General features: G+C 40.8%; 1 protein-coding gene and 1 long non-coding RNA gene across 3 annotated transcripts in view; both read left to right on the top strand.

The window, feature by feature from the left end:
- Window positions 1-9220, top strand: part of LOC139593739 (uncharacterized) — a 30298-nt gene extending 21078 nt beyond the window's left edge. Inside the window, exon 5 of the long non-coding RNA XR_011680386.1 lies at window positions 8595-9220. This is a non-coding gene — a long non-coding RNA (uncharacterized lncRNA). The remainder of the gene's footprint in view (window positions 1-8594) is intronic.
- A 5791-nt stretch (window positions 9221-15011) lies between these two features.
- The window catches only part of SLC4A10 (solute carrier family 4 member 10), a 146771-nt gene continuing 140887 nt past the window's right edge, over window positions 15012-20895 (top strand). For both annotated transcript variants that reach the window (XM_071435040.1, XM_071435042.1), the window contains exon 1: window positions 15012-15248. In XM_071435040.1, the coding sequence (XP_071291141.1) occupies window positions 15201-15248 (48 nt within the window). In that variant the 5' untranslated portion in view covers window positions 15012-15200. The remainder of the gene's footprint in view (window positions 15249-20895) is intronic.

The raw sequence follows: 20895 nt of genomic DNA, 5'->3' as shown, positions 1-20895 counted from the left end.
CTGAGCATTTTGTGCTATGAACATCCAGCAAGCCCTGCAGGCTTCATTACTCTTTGTTGTGGGTCAAGACATGTTCTTTACATGTAGGTCACCAAAACAGTCTGGACTTATCAATATTTGTTCTGGAGGCTTTTTGCACTGGATATGGCTCTTGATGTATTTGAATTAACAATGACCCTTAGTACCCAGGATGATTCATCACAATTGCCAATGCATATTTATAGCAGCAAAAATTCATTCAGTGCTAGTCAAGGAAATCGTGTGTGAATTTAAGTCCAGTTGGCAAGGTAGTACAGTATCTGAAATGTTGGCTGTGCAGCAGCTGTCATTCTATGCCAATCTATTCTATCATACAGTAAGCAGGTGGCTCACACATATTGTTTTTACTACATATCATTTTAATTTTGCAATGTCTCACTGAAATAGGAAATGTGTGCTACTGATTTCAATAAGATTTTCTTTATTGAAGCCAGGAGAGCATGTTAATAGCATGCAGCAATTTACAGTGTAGTTAAAGTAATACAGCAGCTGGTGAACCTGTTTATTCCCTATGGCTGTAGCTGTATATCAGTCTTAAGTGTAGCTAATTAACTTCTATTCATTAGAGATTTTACATAAATTCAAGCAGAAAAGGGAATACAAGCCTGACACAGTTTGTGTTCCTTCAGCACCCTTTTGTGATGCCATACTGCAGCAGCCCATCTCCTCTGGCAGACATGTGATGTCCTCAGGCCAGCCGAGGGGGACTTTGTGCTCTTCCGTGTTTCTGGGTTTGGTAATTTTTTTGAGGGCTTAATCTGCTAAAGGAACTGTCTTTATTGTGATGCTGCATGCTAGCTGTTGTGTGTGACAATGGTGTCTCCACGTATTATAAATAACATTTCTCACAATGCAGCCCTTTGGTGATTTGCCACTTGCCAGCACTAGTGTTGGTGTAGGTCAGGTGAGGCTGGCAGGGCAGGGTGTGACAGCTTCCCACCATGGGCAGTCTGAGCATCCCTGTGCAAAATGTTTCTGGCATTTTATGGTCACCTTGGCTTGCTTGATTCTCAGGACATTTCTTAGCCTCATCTTATTTTGTTTGGACAAATAATGTTTTTCTTTTGCAATAAGCAGGAACTCCTACGCAGTTTTAGTTTCTGCTCATGATTTTAGTTTTTGAATATTTATTGGCCTGGGAGAAAATATTTTTTTGTCTGATTGTAACTTCTATTTATGTTATGGAAACTTCTTGTAAGACATTTGTTTTTGCGGAAATTACTGTTGCTAGAACTGATGATTTTTTTTCTTGGCTAGTTGTTGGTTTGCTTTTTATTTAGAAAGGATATTGATAGCAGAGCCCTTATTTTGGCAAGGTGTTTAAAAAGTGTATTATCTGAGGGGGTTTTTAGGTTAAAAAAAGAGAAAATACCCTTCCTAAAATAACAAAAATAAATAATGTGAATCAGGAAGGAGAAAGAGGCAGAATAAAGAAATATACTATATGGGATTGCTTCCATATCTTAGGTCAAATTCAAGACATATATTTTGGCAAAGATGAGTTTTTGCCCAGGTGAGCCACAAAGCAGTAATAGCTTACCTGATTTCTCCTAATAGTTTTTTACATTGTCCCATTCTCTCTGTGTTCACTTGGTCCTTCTCCTGCTGGCATGTGTTTGCTGAATGTCTCTTCTTGCTTCCTCTGATTTTGTCTTGTCTCCTATGTCCTGCAAACTTCTTTCACTCTCCCCTCCTCTCTGCTGCCAATTTCTTTACTTTTCATGGCTGTGACCTGCCATTTCAGGCTGAATGCCCATTTCCTCTGAAAATCCCACTGCGGCTTTTAAACAGAAGCACTGAGGCTAAAGATGAGATCAAACGAAGGCTCAACATCAGCCTCATTTCTAAAATCCGCGATTCTCTATGAATTAGTCAAGTACCATTCCTCCTCCTATCAAGCTGCTGGGCGCCCTGGCGGAGCAGCTCCCTGCAGTTGTGCCTTTTGAACGCTGAGTGGCACTAAAGCCCACGGCACCGGCAGCACAAGGCATCCCAGAATAGGTCTTTAACTCAGGAGGATGAAAAAGACAAGGTAACAGCTGAGACTGATTTTTGTATGACTGGGAAGGGAGGTTTTGTAGATGCAAACTTGTAACAGGCACATCCTACATATCTCAGACATGTTGCTTCTCAAGCTGCTTTTGAGCAGAAATTTATCTTAAGCTTTGCTAAAGGATCATTCCAGAATTGCTGAAGAATTCTTCTGACTTTTTTTTTAAAATTTGTTGACCTTAATTCTTAGCTTCAGGCAGGTGCAGTATATTAAAAACAAGCCATTCTTCTGGAAGTATTATATCAATGTGAAATTAAAATACAATTTCTCAGTTTGTTTAGCTCAGGGAAAACATGGAGAAAAGCCTAATGCTGTAAGTACTGTTGAACAACCAATATGTTGTTTTTAAAAACGACTTGTGGTCAACAATTCATATTTTGCAATACCCCATGGTTCTGGGGAACTTTGGTACTATTTAAAGTTATCTGAGACCCAGCTCCTATCTCCTATCTGCTTTAAAGGTACTGTTTGATCAAAGGCTTTTAATCTTCCTTCAAAAAGAAATAGCTCTGCTTTTATTGTAGGAACCCTGGGTTTTTGACTAGGCCATGACATGAATGTTACATTCCGTTTTCTTGAGGTCAAGATCATCTGTGCTTTACTTGAACAAAACATCTGGGACTTGACCTTAGACAGCTGCATTTTGTGTTTGACAGTTTTTACTGGCACTTAAGTCAGGGCTGGATTTGGCACATGGCCCTCAATCACTGTGCTGAGGGCAAGACTAAATTCCCAGCTCTGACCTGGAGGTGTAGTTGCAGTATGTGCTAAAAAGTGTGATTCTGGGGAAAACCATCAGTTTTAGGCATAGTGTGATGGTCTTATTTCAAGGTGTGACTTAGATGCAGCAAACATATGAGGCAAATGAAACTAACTATAGAAATAGCTTCTATCCCTCTTTTTATTTTCCATCTTTCCCTATGATACTGCAGCCATTCAAACTTATTTAGTCTTAGTGCACTTAATCAGTTTCTGAGTGTCACACAGAATTGGCTTTGTCTTCTAATCCTGTCTGAAGGGGGACAGGACACAAGGTAATATCAGTATCTTACTGTGTTTCGTACTCCATCAAACTTCAGTTATTTATTTGTGTATACGAGTGCCACTCGCTATTCATTTAGTTACTAATCAGACTGTGTATTACTAATTGGAGTGGTACCTCATTTCTCTTCACGGCTGGCAGATAGTTGTTAGCTACAGAAGGATTTTAAGTGGGCAGGGAGTGATGGTTGGTGGCATGCATTCCCTTTGTCACCTTTCACTGCCTTGCTTCTTCACACTACTTTGAGGCAGGTAAGAACTTCTTCCATTGAAGTGAAACTGGGTCAGCTGGATAAGGTCTGGCATCATCTGGAAAAGTTAATTATTTTTATTTAGTTAATTATTATTATAATCATTTATTTAGTTAATTATTATTATAATCATAATTATCTACACACACTTTGAGAGGAAACCCCTTAACTTTATGTCTAAGTTTGAGGTGACTAATCAAAAAATATAACTGTGTCTTGATTTTTATCAGGGAAGGGTAAACCAACTTCAACATACTGCGGGGTCTTTCAGCTCTGTGTTTCTGGTTACCTTTTTCACTGTCTCTGTGTTAGAAATAGGGGAAGGTGAGACTTCAGAATTCTGCACCCTGTTCAGCAGTATGGAAGGAATCTGCTGACACCTCCTTTGCTGTGTCTGGCCACTAGCTAGCAAATATCACAAGTACAATCAGTGACCAATATGTTTTCTGTTGGAAACCTCCCATAATAATGCCATGGAAGAACAACAGCTAATCTGACCTCTTGCATTCATACACTGCAAAGATTGCATGTTTTTACTGCAATTTGCAGTAATGAAAGAAAAAGCTGTATATATAGATACATACATCTATAAAAATAGTTATTAAAATAATCTTGACTGTATGCAATGGCAGATGAGATTTACTGCAAGGACCCTTTTGTCAAGTGTTCTGAACCTGTCAGGCCTCCATCTGTGGTTACACAACCAACTTATTCTTGTAGATCCAAATGTCATGTTTCAGATAATTCACCAATATATGGACTTCCAGACAAATGTGGAATTGCCTTTTGACATGACTCTAAAGCTCTTTGCTCTAAGGTTCATGGCTTTGCACAGTTACCAAAAGCTGTGGAAAGTACATTTTGCGAATTGAGACAAGCTGCTTTTGTGATGTAATCATTATTGTGTTAAATGACCATAGATGGTAGTTGTATCCCTGTGTCTCAGAGTTCTTCATGTTTTTTCTACAGATAAAGTTTGGATAGTGGATTCTTTTTTTTTTTTTTTGACAGCAAATTCACTATTAGTAGGAAAATCTTCCTTACCTCCTTCTATTTAATATCCCCAGCAGGCATTTACTACAGTGTGGAAGGTTTTCATGTATTTAAGCCAGCCTGGTGACCTGTTCCTGAATTGTCCTGCCTGGAAAATGGGCAATTTATACAAGGCACTTCACAAGGGAGAGAAAAATGTCTTCCATTAAATTGTTTTTTACTACCTGTAGGCATTAAATTATATTCTTTTCTGATTGATGGTAGCCTTGTGATTTGGACAAAGAGGAGCAATTGGCTAAGGTGAAAATGTACTCACCCGAGGGTTTGTGCACAAACGAAAAGAAATGGCAGAACTTGTGACAATTACTCACAAGGGTATCTTGGGCTGGATTTACCTTTGTTATACAAGCTGTTTTCCTTTATAACTATTAGAAAATCGGTTAAAATTTTGTTATTCAAATTCAGTTTTGGATAAAATATTACAATATGGGATTAGATATTGTCACACCCTTATATAATTTTTCTCATCATAGGCAAATGTCAAAGCTTCCGTGTTGAATTTGCTAAAACCCTTTTCAGTAATTTTTTGAAGTTTTTGAAGATGACCTACAGAATCATGTGGAAATGTGTTGATGTGATCTTCATTGTGTTTGCTCCTTTTTCATGTTCTCAAAACACAAATAGTCATGGAAGATCTTACAGGGAGTTGCTCATCAGTTAGGCTGTCATGGCAGCTATCAGGGAAATGGAAGTTAGACTAATTCCTCCAGAGAGGGATAGTTTACTGTGTGCTTGGTGCTACTGCAGTTCCCTGCCATCTTAGTAATTTAGGTGTGGATCAGATATGATTGAGTGTGCTGCAGTCATAGAAATAGAGTTTTACTTTCTGAAATTACACCAAGAATAATATAAATATAATATATAATAAATATAGACTATCTCCAATGCTAGGAGCACTGGCATACAAAAAACTGCTCTTCCCCTAAACATGTTAACCTCCTGTAAATCCTGAATATGATTCAAGTTGTGTGGTTGGACAGAAAACACCTCTCAGTGTGGTAGGCAAAAATATTCACTGCTGCACATGTTCTCTTTTCATGAGGTCTAGCAAAAGGCAGCAAATTTCAAGCGAAATACAGGTTTTGTGAAAGCGTTCCAGGTGTGTTGCCAGACATTAGAGATGTGACTATCTTACAGCTGAGACCTGCAGGACTATCCTGATGACCATTGATTCTTAGGGTAGGGCAAAACAAATTCTTCTCCTGAGAGGACTCTGACTTCTCTGCTCTTTCCAGTCTCTCTGTTATGAGTGCTTCTTGAGGTAACTGGGATCAAGACCTGCACTCTTGGTGTCCCTCTTCTCTTGCCTGTGATGCACTACAGCTTCCCCATGACAGTTTCCTCTTGGGAATGAGGACACCAGGGGGAAATTGTGCCATGATCGTGTTTTGATATGGACCTGTCAGAGTGGAAACCACAGGAGATGAGAAGCTATCTTAGTTCCTTTAGCCAGTTTAGATACTAGTGTCCCACAGTCTCTGTTTGAGATATTAATTATGACAGTTTATGTCATAATTTTGGTCAAGGCTTTAATCAGTCCAACCCTCTTTTCTCAACATGCAGCCTGACACCAAGGCTGAATTATGTGGCAGTGCCTCAAGGCATGTTTGCAACAGTGCAGTTGTCTCAGTGTGATATTTATGTTTGATGCTTCAGGTGGTCCTGATAACCTCACACTTTCACTTTAATGTGTTTTCATGTCTGCAGTGGGAGTACTAGAGGAATTCTGGAAGCTTTGATGGCTTCTGGTCCTGCTGGCAGGTGGTAAAATATTTCACCTGTGTCCACGCATTGGCCATGATTTTTAGGAACAGGCAGTGATTCCTCAGATTAGAGCATTGCTGGTGTAATGCAATGGCCACAGAGTGGATTTGCAGCTGGGTCCTGACAGTTACAAATCTACTAATAATGAGGTATTTGCAGAAATGTAAAGAGATTGCATGTACTAAATTGCATCTCTCTCTTTAAAAAAATCTATTAATGGTTTTAAACACCCCATAAATAAATAAGATACAGAAACCCCACACTCACTGTCTTAGAAGTCCATAGACATGCAGATAAGATTTCTCAGAACTTGGATAGGAATTCTCTACTGCTCTGGTAAAAGTTCATATAAACAATTTTATCTATATTTTTAATGTCACGAAAATAATTCCTGAATATTGTTAGTACTCCTCAGTTTTCTCTTTATAACTGGAATTTTAACATTATATTTTTTCATCTCAAGGAGGAAAGTACAGGGGTACTTGAGTTTAAACTTTCTTATCATAAGCACAAGTTTTAAACTCAGTTCTGTGGTTGGTGTGTTCACCTTTGGTCAAAATTGGATAAACAATTGGAGTTCAGACATTAAGCTGCTATTTACTTTGTAAAGAATCTCTCTTTTTTCATGTATAAGCCAAGGCAGCTTGGAGCAGGTTACTCTGACAGTGTTAGATGACTCAAATGTGGCTAAAGGTATCTGAGAAATTTGTGTGAAATCCTTTTGAAGTCTTTGGAGAGGAACAATACTCCTAGGTCAGGAATAATTTTAAATGTTTACCTTAGGGAGATGTGAGTTATTATAGCTGAGAAATGCCTTTTTCTGTATATAAAATATATGTTGTTCTTGTAAATTTAGGCTGACAATGCTGTAAGTGTATAATTTGAACAGAAGTTTGTTAATCTTCCTCTGTGTACTGGGGGCCCAAAACCAGAGCACTTTTATTTCAGATATGGCTTTGTGAGTGCCAAGGGGAATAATCCCATTCCTGCACTTGCTGGCTGTGATTTTGCTAATTCACCCCATAGAGCTGGCCCATCCCAGGTACAGGACTCTGCACTTCTTACTAAACTTCATGAGGTTTCTGTCAGCCTACTCCTCCAGTTTGCCATGAACTCTCCATGGGCATCAGGAGGACTCATTCTGTCCCATCATGGAGGTCATCAATGTTAAAAACTTGAAGCATTAGACACAGGATCCATCCCAAAATTGACTGGCTGGAAATGAGAGTCACTTACACACTGTCTGCAGTTAGATTTTGAATCACTGATCACTACTCTTTAGGCCAAAAGTGTCTTCTTAATGAGGCAAAATTCTTAAAAAACCAAGGAATTGGTATCACTGACTTCCATGAGGCGAATAATTCAAAGAAGATTTCACTTTCTGTATCCCCACTACTTGCCTACTGGGGAACAGGGGTGAATTTATTCTCTTTGCACAATCTTAAAGCTCAGCTTTACAGTATTTATCTTTAAAAAGAATAGTTACTTCTTTGTAGCTATTCTTTTCAAATAGTTCCTTTTAAAATTCCTGCTTTTGAATTGAGTTGGCTACTTCAGTAAGGAATGCACTTTCATCTCATAAACCCCATTTGACTGTATTGGAGCTCTGCCAGTTTATGCCAGCTGCTGTTCTTGTGAAATGGCAAGCCAGTCAAGATCCTGGATTCTGGATTTCAGGTAAGATTTTTTTGTCTGGAAATGTAGCATGTGGAAAATTAAGAAGGACATGTATTTCTATTTCATTAACAGGTCAGTATAAACACAGCAAAGGTTTTCCCCTCTATGTAGGGAGTTTGAGCAGGAAAACTGACAAAGGTGGCATTTTGAAACAAAAGAAGCATTTGTAAAGCCAGCACTGTCATCTTTATTAGTAATGCACTACATGTGGATCTAGTTTTTGTGAAAATCTAGTACAGCACTGCAAAAACAGTAATTATGAAAACAGTAAGACATGCTTAGAATGCAAGGAACAATTGTCATGTTTTAAAAATTTAAAATTTTGTGCATGGCAAAAAGGCTTTTCATGAACAGTAACATTTTGGGTGCAATGAATGTGTGCTTAGAAAGTATAGTAAGTATAGTTAATTTAATTTTATTTGGTATCTCAGAGATGCTCCCAAAAGACGAGAAAATGATCTCACCTCCTAAGGAAACTTCATGATACCAGGTTTGGGTTCCTATCAAAGGTGATGGATAGAGAGGGAACTATCTTGTCAGCTCCATAAATTAGCTGTAGCACTGCTTTGATTTACTGAGGAACTTCAGGGTTATATGCAGTCTAGACTGGGATTTTTATTGAAATATTTGCAATTTTTGTAGCTTTGTTTTCAAAATTGTATTTAAAAGATAATTTTCCATGCAGTTTTTTTCCTCTCTCCTTTTTTTCTATTTAGATTTGAAGTGATTTGAATGAACTTTGTACTTGGAAAACCTGAGGAGGAGGTGGGTGCTTTTTCTGCCAGGAGTAATTGATTTAGCTGAAGTAAGAGATCGTTGCTAACAATCTCTTCAGTCGCCTGCAATTCAAGACAAAGTTGAAAATCCCAGCAGCTGGGATAATGCATCTTACCCAAGATGTAATGAGAAAAATGGGTACAGCATGACACAGCTTAGTGCTTCTGTTTCTGGGAGTAGCACAGATAGCTTTGCTGCCTTAGGTGTATGTGCAAAATATTACTGTTCATGAATTTTATATAGTTATTTCTATAGTTCAGTGAATACCTACAGAAAAGCTTCTGTCTGAAGTTTTGTGCCTTTGACGCAATCACAGTAAGGCCACATGATCAGTCTGGTCTGCCATGGAGGCTGATAAACTCTGCTGAAGTGATTACTGTCTAAGGAAAGCACCAGACAGAGAATATGACTGGGATTCAAAAGCTGAAAGTAGATATTTGCACTTTGTAACACTTACTGTAGTGTGTACTGGCAAATTTCAGATATTGCAAACAAACAAACTGCAGCCAGCCTCACCCATCTCTCCCAATAACCATCATCTGACCCTGCAGATGCCCCAGTTAGGAGCTCTCCTCATGCTCAAGGGAACAATCATGGTTCATGAAGTGGAAAACAGGGAATGATCCGGAGGTCAAAGGCGCATGGTCTGGCTTCCTGACGCCGCATTGTCAGGCCAAGCTTTGCAATCCTGTGGTGTTCCTGTGCAAATTGGAAGCTTCAGAGGAGCCATGACAGCGGTGCAGAGGATTTTAGGAGCAGAGAATTAGAAGCACCATAAAGGAAGAGAAGTATTTACACAGTCCTTACCTATATAAGGAAACCATTCCTCATGCAAGAGGACTTGTTGGCTTCAAAGTAAGACTTGTGGGAAAATCCAACCACTTGAAGCTTAATCTAGATAAATGTTGTCTTACATCTGAAAGATACATCTTTAGTTATAGTTTACTGTTAGAGTAACCGAGCAAGAAACAATATATTGTCCCCCCTTGCAGGTTTTAAATCAAGATGGCTTAATCTTTTTGAAGGATTATTTAGGTCAGTGACTAATTAGGGCCTGATTCAACATATTTTATTTACAAAGCAGGATTAAATGGATGATATGTCTGAGGAATTTCTTTCACTTGAAAAATAGGCCTAGAAAGAGTGGCTACCTTGAAAATTAGCAAAATAATATTATGATTAATTACATGTATTATTTTAAGAGTCTCTACCACGTCTTAATTTTAGTTTAGATTTTAAAATAGTATTCTCTAATATTGACCTTATAGCAAAAGTCAGAGGCCTAGCTTAGAGTCAGAATACCATAAAATTCATAACCTTTGGTAGAGGATCCATTTTAGAGAAAATTAAGAAGGTAACAAATATTTGGTGCTCTTTACCAACACAGATTGTCTCCCTGTGTCATAAGAGTTGTAGGATTGGGCTGTGGACACAGACATATTTCATTGGCATTACTTCTTTTGGCTGAACAATGTGAGAAGTTATATTAGTGAAACAATTATTAGAGTACTCTTTTCTAATTTGAATGCCAATAGAAAAAAGAGATTATGTTGCAATTGAAGAATGCATCCCAATAGCATTGAATCTTTTTGGATCATATTTCAAATGAATTAACTTAGAGTAAATTATTTCAGGCAGAGTATATTAGCAAAGGAAAGAGCTGCTAAAGAGCCATTACCACTTTCCAATCAAATGAGAAACATAATTGAGTACCACCTGTCACAAAGGCAGTACAATGATCCAGATGGTTATTTATCTTTACTTAGGGAGGAAGAATGGAGAGAGGAAACACTGCTGCCAGAATTTGTTTTTCCCCTCCCCTTTTTTACCTTTTTGTCAGAATAGTTTCTCTAATTACAGAGAAAAAAAATGCATTAGGAGTAGGTTATATCGGTGGGCTGTTCCTCTCCATATGTATGGGTAGTTCACATCTTTATTTTAGTAGTATGAAATGCAGTTTGAGAGGTCCACCCATTACTATTTCATCTTCTATGGTCATTAGGACAAAAATAGAATGAAAAGGATTCTGACTGCTTGATAGTTATTTTGTTTCCCCCAGAAGCTTAGGAATTAATTTGCTGATTTACTTGAAATACGAATAACCTGTAACCAGCTGAAAATAATTGGCAGTTTTTAAAAAGGTTTCCCTTCATTGATGAAATATGTTTATGATAAATATGCACAGTATGAGCATTCAAATTAATGTGTATCATGCATGCATTTTATTTACCAGTGTATCTGAGGCTCGAGCTTAGGCAGGAATCAAGAGAGGGCAAACTGATCTAACCCCAGTCCTTTCTGATTCTGAATATTGTGTGAAATTGTTCACAATGTTGCTAAAATCTACTGGCAACCACATTAGGTCTGACAGAGTGCAGGTTCTTTTTGGAATTAAGAACATGCTGAGACTATTGGACATATATGTAAATGAATGAATTAGGCTTCAAGCATATTTCTGCTATGGGGACATTTAAAAGTAAATAGTTCTCATGTTCAGGTTTGTAACTAACAGCTCTGTGGAGTTCAGTCTTGCTTAGTAGCAGTTCCTACCCCCCTCCATCCTGGTAGAGTGACATATTTTATGGCTAAACTGGGAGATGAGCCAATACTCCCAGGATGTCTTCCTAGAACAGGAATTGTATTCAGAGGAATGGTTTAAATAAAGAATTTCTTTTAAATTATAGCTATATATTGATCACAAAACGAAAACTGACAGAAAGGTATGACAGTAAAAATGTGAGTGGTACTGGGCTAGTAAGTGATGCTAGGACTCTGTGACAGCTTTTATGAGCATATAAAAATACACCCATATATATAGCATCACTTACTATATCAGAATACCTTCTAAGGACTTAGGTGGAGGAAGCGATAATTCCTCCACCCTTCAGATAATTTGGAAGTGCTCTTTAGGCAAGAAAATCTGTCATGGGCTTGAACTCTGTGATTTCTAGGCCTTCATTATTGTTTCTTATCACATATCTATTTTTGTATAAACAGGGCTGTGTCAGTGATGCTCAAGACAGTGGGAATCATTTACACCCCTGACCAGTTTTATGTCAAGCCCAGATAGATGGGTATGTGCCTACTAAATCTATGCTATATGCCTACAAAGTACTTGGAGAGTGCTCTGAGCCTTTTGAATGTAATTCAGCTTATGTACAAAACATACTCCTTGTGAACAGCTTCTGAGGATCAAAACCTCTGTTCAGTGGGGTTTAACACATTGACTGTGACTTGGGAGAACATCTGAGGTATTGGTTTGCTGCAGGCCAAAGGGGCAAAAGGCAGCTTGAGGAAGGAGAATAAAATTCAACTTTTACTGTCTTTAATTTCTTATGAAAGCTGACACCAGGCAGGGATCAGGTCAGTTTCTGACATAAATTCAGAATGTTATTGAACAAGAACAATATTTCCCCTTTTTTCCATTGATGTTTGCTTTAGGAGCTTTATCACTGTAAAAGTAAATGTAGAAACACTCACTATTTTGTTTATCCAATGCACTAGATATATATATATATAAAGAAAAAAAAATCAGTCTGACATAAATATGCCACAAAATTATTTCTTTTTATAGCAAATCCTAAGTATTCTTTATCTTACAACTGAAGTGGATCTGCATGTCATGATTTCACACCTGCTTTTGTGATGAAGTTTCTCCAATTATTGATGATTTGAGAATTTTTTTTACCCTTCGTGTACAAAAGCTTGAAAATAACACTTAGTTGTGTACTGAAAGTTGAAACTGGAAACTAAGCCTGCTCTATTTTAAAATTTCACAAATTTAAAGCTTATTCTTTTGGGATGAGAAATGAAATTGCTACTGTAATAGAGTAATACTAACAGAATTGCTGGACATGGAAGTATGGCTTACAATCAAATGCAAGAGTGAAAGAAGCCAACTTGAAATAAGTGAAAACAGAATTCAAATTCAATTATGAATCAACTAGAGAATAAATACTGCTTTCTCTTAATTCTCTTTTTGGTGTGATATACTGCTATAATGTTACAAAAATAGCTTAGTTATGTTTGATTAAAAAAAATTTCAGCCAGGTCCTTTATGTTCTTCCACTTTTGTATATGCCAAGCCCTTGGCTTTGGAATTTTGGATTCAACATTTTGGACCTTCATACTGAAGCAAAAGAATGACTTGCACTTTGGCTTTCAAAGTGTGGCTTTGTAGCTATGGAAGTCTGTGGTGTTTTTATGTGTGTGAAGCAGGACAATACAGAATAATTTGGAGAGGTTTGTTATTTAACCAACTTTTTCCATATTTCATCTATTATTCCATAATGGTGAACTCCTGACTGTAAAGCACTCTGACAAAAAACCTTTGGAAAAACAATTACAGGCTGATCCTAACTCTCTTTTGATGGTCCTTTCAGTAAGTCACTTGTAACTCCTGAGTGTGGTGCTTATGGTCTTGATCCTGTTTTTCACTGTGAAGTGTTGGGGAGCAGTGTCATGTACACAGCACCTGAGTTGGTTTTGGGCTTTACATTTATTAGATGTGTCTATGTGGACAAGTGTGTTTTGAGGGAATATTTTGGGGAGTGAAAGATGTATAAATGCCATTGAGCTTGAAGAGTTGCAGTAGCTATTGAAAAAATGCTCTTGGACAAGCTTGAGATATTTAGGCAGAGAAGACTAAGGTGATGAATAAGATTAAGACTAATGAATATTATATTAATGTTCATTGAAATAGCTGTCTGTAGACTGAAAGCTTTTGGTCTTCCTGATTTCACAGGTGGCATATTCACTTTAAATCTATTTTCCTTAAAGGAGGAAAATCACTTTTAAACACACTCTTTCCCAGCTTCATCATGACTTTCATAGCTTAATTATAAGCTCCTACAAATAGGGTTTTACTGCGCAAATGCTGACACAGCCTTACCTCTAGTGACCTGAATGGCCTCCAGTGTTAATTACTGAGATCTGTAATCGGTTATGAAAATACACATCTTGCCTTTGTCCCAGAACCTGGACCATATCTGTTGTCTGTCTTTCTGTATAGTGTTAAATGTATGTGTCACTTTAAAGAACAAAATCTCAGTTGTAACTCAGAAAATAGCCCCCTTCTTTGTAAGAATCAGCTTTGACTCCCCTTTCCTTCATACTGCTCACCCAGCTCTGCATCTTGCTTGGCTGATGTACAAGTAATTCAACCTGGAAGATCTCTGGGAGACTTGAAGAACAAGTCCCATGGCAGAGGAAATTAATCAGATTTAGTGAAGCTGTTTATTGATCTACTTTTAGACTGCAAAGGATATCCAAAATGTAGGGCATGGCCTGCTGCTTTGGCAAGGAAATTAATTTAACAGGGAGAGAGGAGTTTACTTGCTAGTTCATTTTTCATAATCAAATCTCTGGCCACTTTGATTTTTATGCACACAGGTTTGAATGGACTTGGGGTTTTTTTTGGAAGATACAGTGGGAAGTGATGAAAATATAAACTTCTCTAGCTCAGTTGTTTTGGTAGGCAGTGTCACACTTGTTCTTAGTAGTACAAGTACTGTGGGGACTCAACTTCTTATTCCCATTTGTACAGCAAATTTAGGCTTTGACAACCATTTGTGGAGCTTGTTGGGGTTTTGGTATAGGTGAATGTAACCACTGAGATGCAGAGCCAGATAGACTAGGAGAAGCCAAATGTGTAGGAGGCTTGAATGTTAAAATTGTGTGAAAAAGAGGGTAAAACTCCTATACCGAAAAAGATGATATTCTGATATGTTTGTGATTTGCAGGTAGAAGGGGATGGTGGGGTTATGGTAGTGGGGAGAGGGGCAGAACTCTCTTTTGAAGGTGCTGTCTGTAACTAAGGGCCAAAGTCGGGCAGGACCGAGTGAAGGGTCACTGTTTTCTTGTACTCTTCTGGTGTTGGCTAAATCAAATCTTGGCCCAATACTGCCCTGAAGCAGCAGTGCTGGGGAGCCTGCGGCTGAAGCTTGGTATGAAGCGCTAAACTTCTGAGCCGCGTGTGGTGTTTTCCATAGTCTCACCCGGCGCTTAGCGGGGCCCGGTCCCTCTGCTCCCCGCTCCCATTGCAGCGCCCGCGGGGTGCCGGTGTGCAGGGGCGAGGCGGGCCCGGCATCATCCCGCACCCCGCATCCAGCACCCCGCACCCCGCATCCCGCACCCCGCACCCCGCACCCCGCACCCCGCATCCAGCACCCCGCATCCCGCATCCCGCACCCCGCATCCCGCACTCCGCATCCCGCATCCCGCACCCCGCATCCCGCACCCCGCATCCCGCACCCCGCACCCCGCATCCCGCACCCCGCACCCCGCAGGTGGCTCCGGCTCTGCCCCCCCGCGCGGGGCCGGCGGTGCGCGCGGCCATGTGACTGGCGCGCGCTTCCTGCCTGCGCGCCGGGAGCGCGGAGCCGGGAGCGCGGAGCCGGGAGCGCGGAGCCGGGAGCGCGGAGCCGGGAGCGCGGAGCCGGGGAGCCCCGAGCCCGGCGCAGCCCAGCGGCTCCCGCAGCGCCCGGGGAGCGCCCCGGCCCGCGGGCGGCGGGGAGGGGGCGCCGCCGCAGCCCCGCCGCCGCCGCATGGAGACTCAGGACCAAGGGGCGCAGATGGAGCCGCTGCTGCCCACGGTACGGCTGCCGCAGCGCGGCCCCGGCCGGGGGGATGCGACGCGCCCCGCGGGGAGGCAGCCGGGGAGGGGGCGCGGGGGGCCGCCTTCCGCCCGCCCGCCCGTGCCGGGCACCGCAGCCGGTTTCTCGGTGCCCGGGGACACAGGTTGGCTCGCTCCGGTGCCGGGCGATGCCGCGGCGGCGGGAGTGTCTCGGCGCCAGGACGCTCGGGGATGGAGCGGTGTGTGTTTGTGCGTGTGTGTACGTGTGTCCCTCCAGGGCAAGCACCCTGCCCTCCGGGGCCCCGCCTCAGGCATCCCCTTGCTCTCGGTACCCCCTCTCTTCGTGTCCCCCTGCCTCCGACATCTCCTTCCTCAGGCTCTCCTGCCCCCTTCCTCCCCGCGGTGGGGCAGCGCAGGGGAGCGAGCACCTGTGGGCAACCCCGCGGGGATCTCGCTCCGGGGCCGGGGCAGTGTCCGGGGGTTCCTGGCCCTCCTCGCTTGCAGAGCGCAGAGGAATCTGCTGAGAGCTGGCACTGACACGGCAGGGTCTGCCTCCCGCCGGATCCCGGGCTGTGCTCCGTGCTGCCGTGTCGCAGTCCCTTGTGCTCAGCCGTGGAGCTGCTGATCCGGGGTTATTGTTGTCTGAGGGGGACGCGGTGCCCCCTCTCCTCGGAGCGCCGTGCGGCTGCACAGCTACGGCTGGGCAGCCTTTTCCGTGCCAGTAGGAAAGAGATCAGTTGGTGGGGGGCTTTTAACATCATTAGACCTGTAGGGACCCTTTTTCCTGCCAGGCCTTCCCCAAACACAGGGTTGCAGACACACAGAAGGTTTAACTGTGGGTGTCGATCTGGATTTCATACTGAGATTCTGTTTGTGAATGGTGGTTCCTGCCTTGCACAGGAAATCTGTCTGGGGCAAGGAAAAGTCTCTCATGTACATACACAAGTGTCTGACTGTGCGTACACATCCCTGTCAACACACTGCATAGGTCTGTAGAGGCTTTGCTGCTCCTGAAATGGCTGTGTGTTAGCACGGCGAGCTGCACAACATTGACAAAGCTTGAAAGAGACAAGTCTCAGCTGCTGCAGGTTGATGAGTTGCGCTCGTGGCAAGCCCATTTTTCATAGGGTCTGTTCCCATCATCTGTTGACGTGGTCCATTTTTCAATCAGGTGGCAGGTTGCTACGCAGTGTGAGGTTATCTCTGGCATCATCTTTCTCCTTGTGGCAGGGACAGTTTTTTCCCGTTGCTTTCTGGATCCCTTTTATGAATCTTACATCCTATTACTGGCTGCTCTCTCAGTTTCTGACAGTGGAGTAGAAGGTCCTGTTGCTTTCACTGACAGACTGGCTGCCGAGTTCCTTTCTGTAGAGAGACAATTAAGTGTAAACCAAGTTTCCATCTGTAGTTCATGACAGTGATTCCATGGAAGGCTTAGTCCTTAGTGTTTCACACGAATGCAGCAGTCAGTAGCAGTTTTGCTCTTGCTCATACCTTGTTGGCCTGTGTGCTAGTCTCACTTTGTCACCGCGTGCTGTCCCTGTGCGATGGCCACTGCACAGGGAGCCAGAGGAGTCAGCTTTCAGAAGGCACAACGTGCAGGATTGCCTTGGGCTGTCTGGCTTTAAATTTTGTTGCTCTGGGCTGTGCCCAGAAAAAAAGGCTGTTGCTGTGGTTGAGAGCACCTAAGAAGATAATATTTCTTATGTGCTGATGAGGGGACAATTGTCCCTTGTTCCCTCAGGAGCCCTGCCCTGGTGCAGTACCTCTCTGCAGAGCTGCAGGTCCCTGTCCATAGAGCTGCAGATCAGTGCTTGCTACCTTTGTGTCCTTGTTCTCACCTCCATTTACTACAGCTAATTAATTCAGTTGTGTTTGCTTCAAGTGGGCACGGGAGACTTCTCCATGTAATAAATATATTGTGGCATGTACCCCTGTCCCCTCTTGTGATTTCTGAGAGGGCCTGTGCACCTCAACAATGCAACGTTGATTTCTTGCCACAATGATGGCAAAAGGCACAGCTCCTTCAGGATTTCTGTTTCTGGTGATGTTTTCTCTGTGTGCCAGGCAATAAAGTGTATGTTTGTGCTGTGGCAGTCTCAGCCTGGCTGCTGTCTAAGGCCCTATAAGGCAGAAATGCCTTTTGCAAGCTGGCAGTCTTATACCTGGAGTCATGGCAGAGTTTGGGGAGCAGCAATAGGTGAGAACTGATCGGTGCTAAGGTCTGTTAGTCTGGGAGGCAATGTTGTGACACAGCTTTAGAGGGCTTCTGTTCTGGGGATCCATCCTCATCTTGACTGGAAACAAACAGAACAGGAATGCAAGCTGTAAGATGAATACAGGTCTGTTCCCAAGTGTTGTCCCAATTCAGTGGGCTCTGGGTATGAAGAAAAGGCTTCTAGCAGAGTTTTTTCCCTTCAGGGGTTAGTCTGGGGGCTTTGCAATATGCAACAGAGTTAATTTTTTTTCTTTTTTGTGAAACTGTAACATACTATATAGTTTAATTGTTATTTCTAGTAAGATTGAGAATGTAGTCCTTTATTAATTTTATCTACTAATGGTGCTCAAAGATAGTGAAGCCTCAATGAAATTTCCCACCAAAATCCCACAGTCTGTACAAACTGGAATCTACTTTTATTCTAGTGTTAGTCATGTGTTATTTATTTATTATGCAAGCTTTTAATTGAAAACCCCAATTCCTAGCAATTTGAAAACTAATAAAGTACATTGTTACCTGTGGTTCTGAGGAACTAAATAATTTCCTTGTCAATTTCCTGTCACTTTTTTTGAAAACAGGTCTTATACAGAGACAATAGCCTTGTTAGCAGTTATGCTAATGTGGGTTTTTTTTTTTTTTTGCAGCATGGACAAGTTTTGGTGCAAATTATTAGAAATCTATTGCTAATTTACCATAAGTGCAATACTGTATATATAAACAGAAAATTGTTGAAGCTGCTCTTGGAAATGCAAATATAGTCTTAATTTGTATTGTTCAGTACCTATACTAATATGGTAACACAATGTAGTTGTATGCTTTCAGAATCATCTGGTGATTTATGTATCAGTCATCAAGTATGGTTTTTTCAGTGATTATTCAGAATGCTTTAAATAGTTGTGAGTAATTTAAAGATTTCTGAGGTGTCATCATTTGTTTACAGAACAGGAGAAACAATCTGCAGACCTCCACAAAGACCTTCTGTTGATTTCCTAACAAAGAACTAAATACTGCGAGTTTGTTGTGTACATGTATACCTGATTGCATGGAAATTATTTTGAAAATTGTTGCTTTATTGTGACTTTATTGGCAATTTATTCATAGCACAAGTTGTTCATATTTGTTCCTGTAGATTCTGGATATCTCATATGTAAATCAAAATTGGTTTTTAAAATAGGGTGTTATTTGGTAGAAGTTTGATATTTTGGATAAAAGGAGGATGTATAGATAAAGTGCAGATATTTTTGCTAACTATTTTTATGTTTGGCATGTGGTTTTTCTGTGTTTTCTGAAGGTAGCAGTAAAACCCATGTACAGAAAGTGAAATTGACTTTTTCCTTTCAAAGTTCGTGTTCTCTCACCCTCCTCATTCAGTCTTGAAATTAAAGAGCTATTTTGTTGTATTTATTTGTTTATTTATTTTTAAATTTCTTGCTCCAATCTGGTAGATACAAGGCCTTAAAGCATGATGTTGCTGTGCTATATGTGGGTGCTGCATATGCACACGCTACAGTGTATGATGTGTGTGCTCTAGGTAAGACAGTGTTTGTATCGAGAGCACTCTGGTGCTGCTGCAAATGGCACGCAGTTATTGCTGCTTAGGACTCTGTATGTGGGAGAATGGTATAGCAAGATCTTGGGAAGTAACTATTTTTAATGTAGCAGGTGAGTGTGGGAAGCTGCTCACACTAACAGGCCAAATTCTTTTGCTTTTGTTAATGCTGAGTGGGCCCTTGGATGAGACTTGCAGATGAAATGTATTGCTCATTGTGAGAAGGGGTGTCAGAGCCTGACCCCGTGGTTGGTATAACAGTACTCATTCCCAGTTCCCTTCTCCAGAGTACAGCATTATAGCAACACTTAAGGCAAGTTTATAGAGACTGCAAGAATGCTGTGATTCTTTTGGAAAAATACAGAGGGAGTATTACATTTTCAAGACAAGAGTGATGAGATAATGGCAACAATTGAAATTAAAACCCTAAAACTTAATTGTAAGTATAAATTTAGGACTGAATTTCTGCTCTTGGTATTTTCTTTATTATTGCCTGATTCTGAGTTCTAAATGAAAAGAAAAAAGAAAACTTGTGCCAGAAAATGCTAGAAAGAAATGAAGTAACAATCACAATCGCATATTTATTTGAGTGCCCCCAAATGCTCCCTTATATTTGCCAGTGTCACAGTTAAAAAAAAATACATCTGGATCATATGGTGTTCTCTGGTGTTTCTTCTTAAGAATAAATGACAGCCTGAGATATATTTGCGCAAAAAAAAAAAGTACTGTGTGGAAATCATCCCACCTTAATGCATCTTTAAATTGTTTGATTTTTTCTCACAAATTCTACTTGTGAAATATATGCTTTCAATTTCCTCTGTTGATAGTTGTATCTTCTCTCTACTTTTTCCTTTGGAAAAAATATAGAATGAATTCTAAAACAAAATGCTTCCATCTTTTGATGCTTCTTAAATAAGTAATGTTTACAGTTTCAATGGTTGAGAGGATTTAAGTAGGTGAGGGAATACTTAATCCACTGTGAAGTATCTTAGACAATTAGTTGTGTGTCTGATATGAGAAGGGAAAGCCATAGGCATTGCATGTTCCTTTCCTAGGTTCAGGTCTGCCTTGCAAAAAGCCCAGATATTGAAGAATTGCATCTATCTGACTCCTTTTGCAATAATAATGCCATTTTGATGTCATACAAATGTGTTCACAAATTTTCAATGTTGGTGCAGTTTAGAAGTTCTTCTCATGAAGTGAAAAAAAAGCGTAGCATACTTAAAAGATAATTAAAATCCACCCTTGTTCTACAAGGTTGTTTATTAGGATAGGCAAGGTGAAAGTTGGAATAGCTGATAAAGGCTATTGCTAAATATAGAAGAAATATCTTGGGGAAAAAAGAAGTTGCAGGGTGAAATGAGGGTAAATGAGGTGTGGAGTTTTGTGCAAACTTGGAGAATCGAGGGCATTATGGCTGACTGGTATGAAAGGCAAAAGGGAGCTGACTAAATTTCATGAGCAAAGAAGTGTAGGGACAGAAGCAGGAAAACCAGGGCCTTTGCCTCCTTGTACAGCAGGCACAAAATAGTATCTTGAATCCTGCATCTTCTCTGTCTTTGCTGATTTCCCTGTTTTCCTACTTAGAGCCTTTCTACTTTGTTTGATTAGGTATTTGTGAGACATCACAAAGTTTATAAATAAATACATATTGAAATTTGGTGGAGATGTGAAAGATAAGGTCAAGATTTGCAAGATCTCAATTTTAATCAGACCGATCAGGAACTTGCTGCAAGAAAACCGGCGCAGTAACGTCACATATTTAGGGGAAATTCAGTGTGCTAGTTACATGAGCTAATATTTGGCATTTGTAAGGTATTAGTTGACCAGTGCAGTACTATATGTGTGTTTTGAGAAAAGAGTAGCAATTGTAGAACAGTTCAAGAACAACAAAAATGA

Source organism: Agelaius tricolor, unplaced genomic scaffold (genome assembly GCF_023055355.1).
Source record: "Agelaius tricolor isolate 1412-34295 unplaced genomic scaffold, bAgeTri1.0.p SCAF_10, whole genome shotgun sequence".
Lineage (NCBI taxonomy): Eukaryota > Metazoa > Chordata > Aves > Passeriformes > Icteridae > Agelaius > Agelaius tricolor.
Note: the sequence above shows the minus strand (reverse complement) of the source record. Positions and strands in the feature narration are given on the sequence as shown.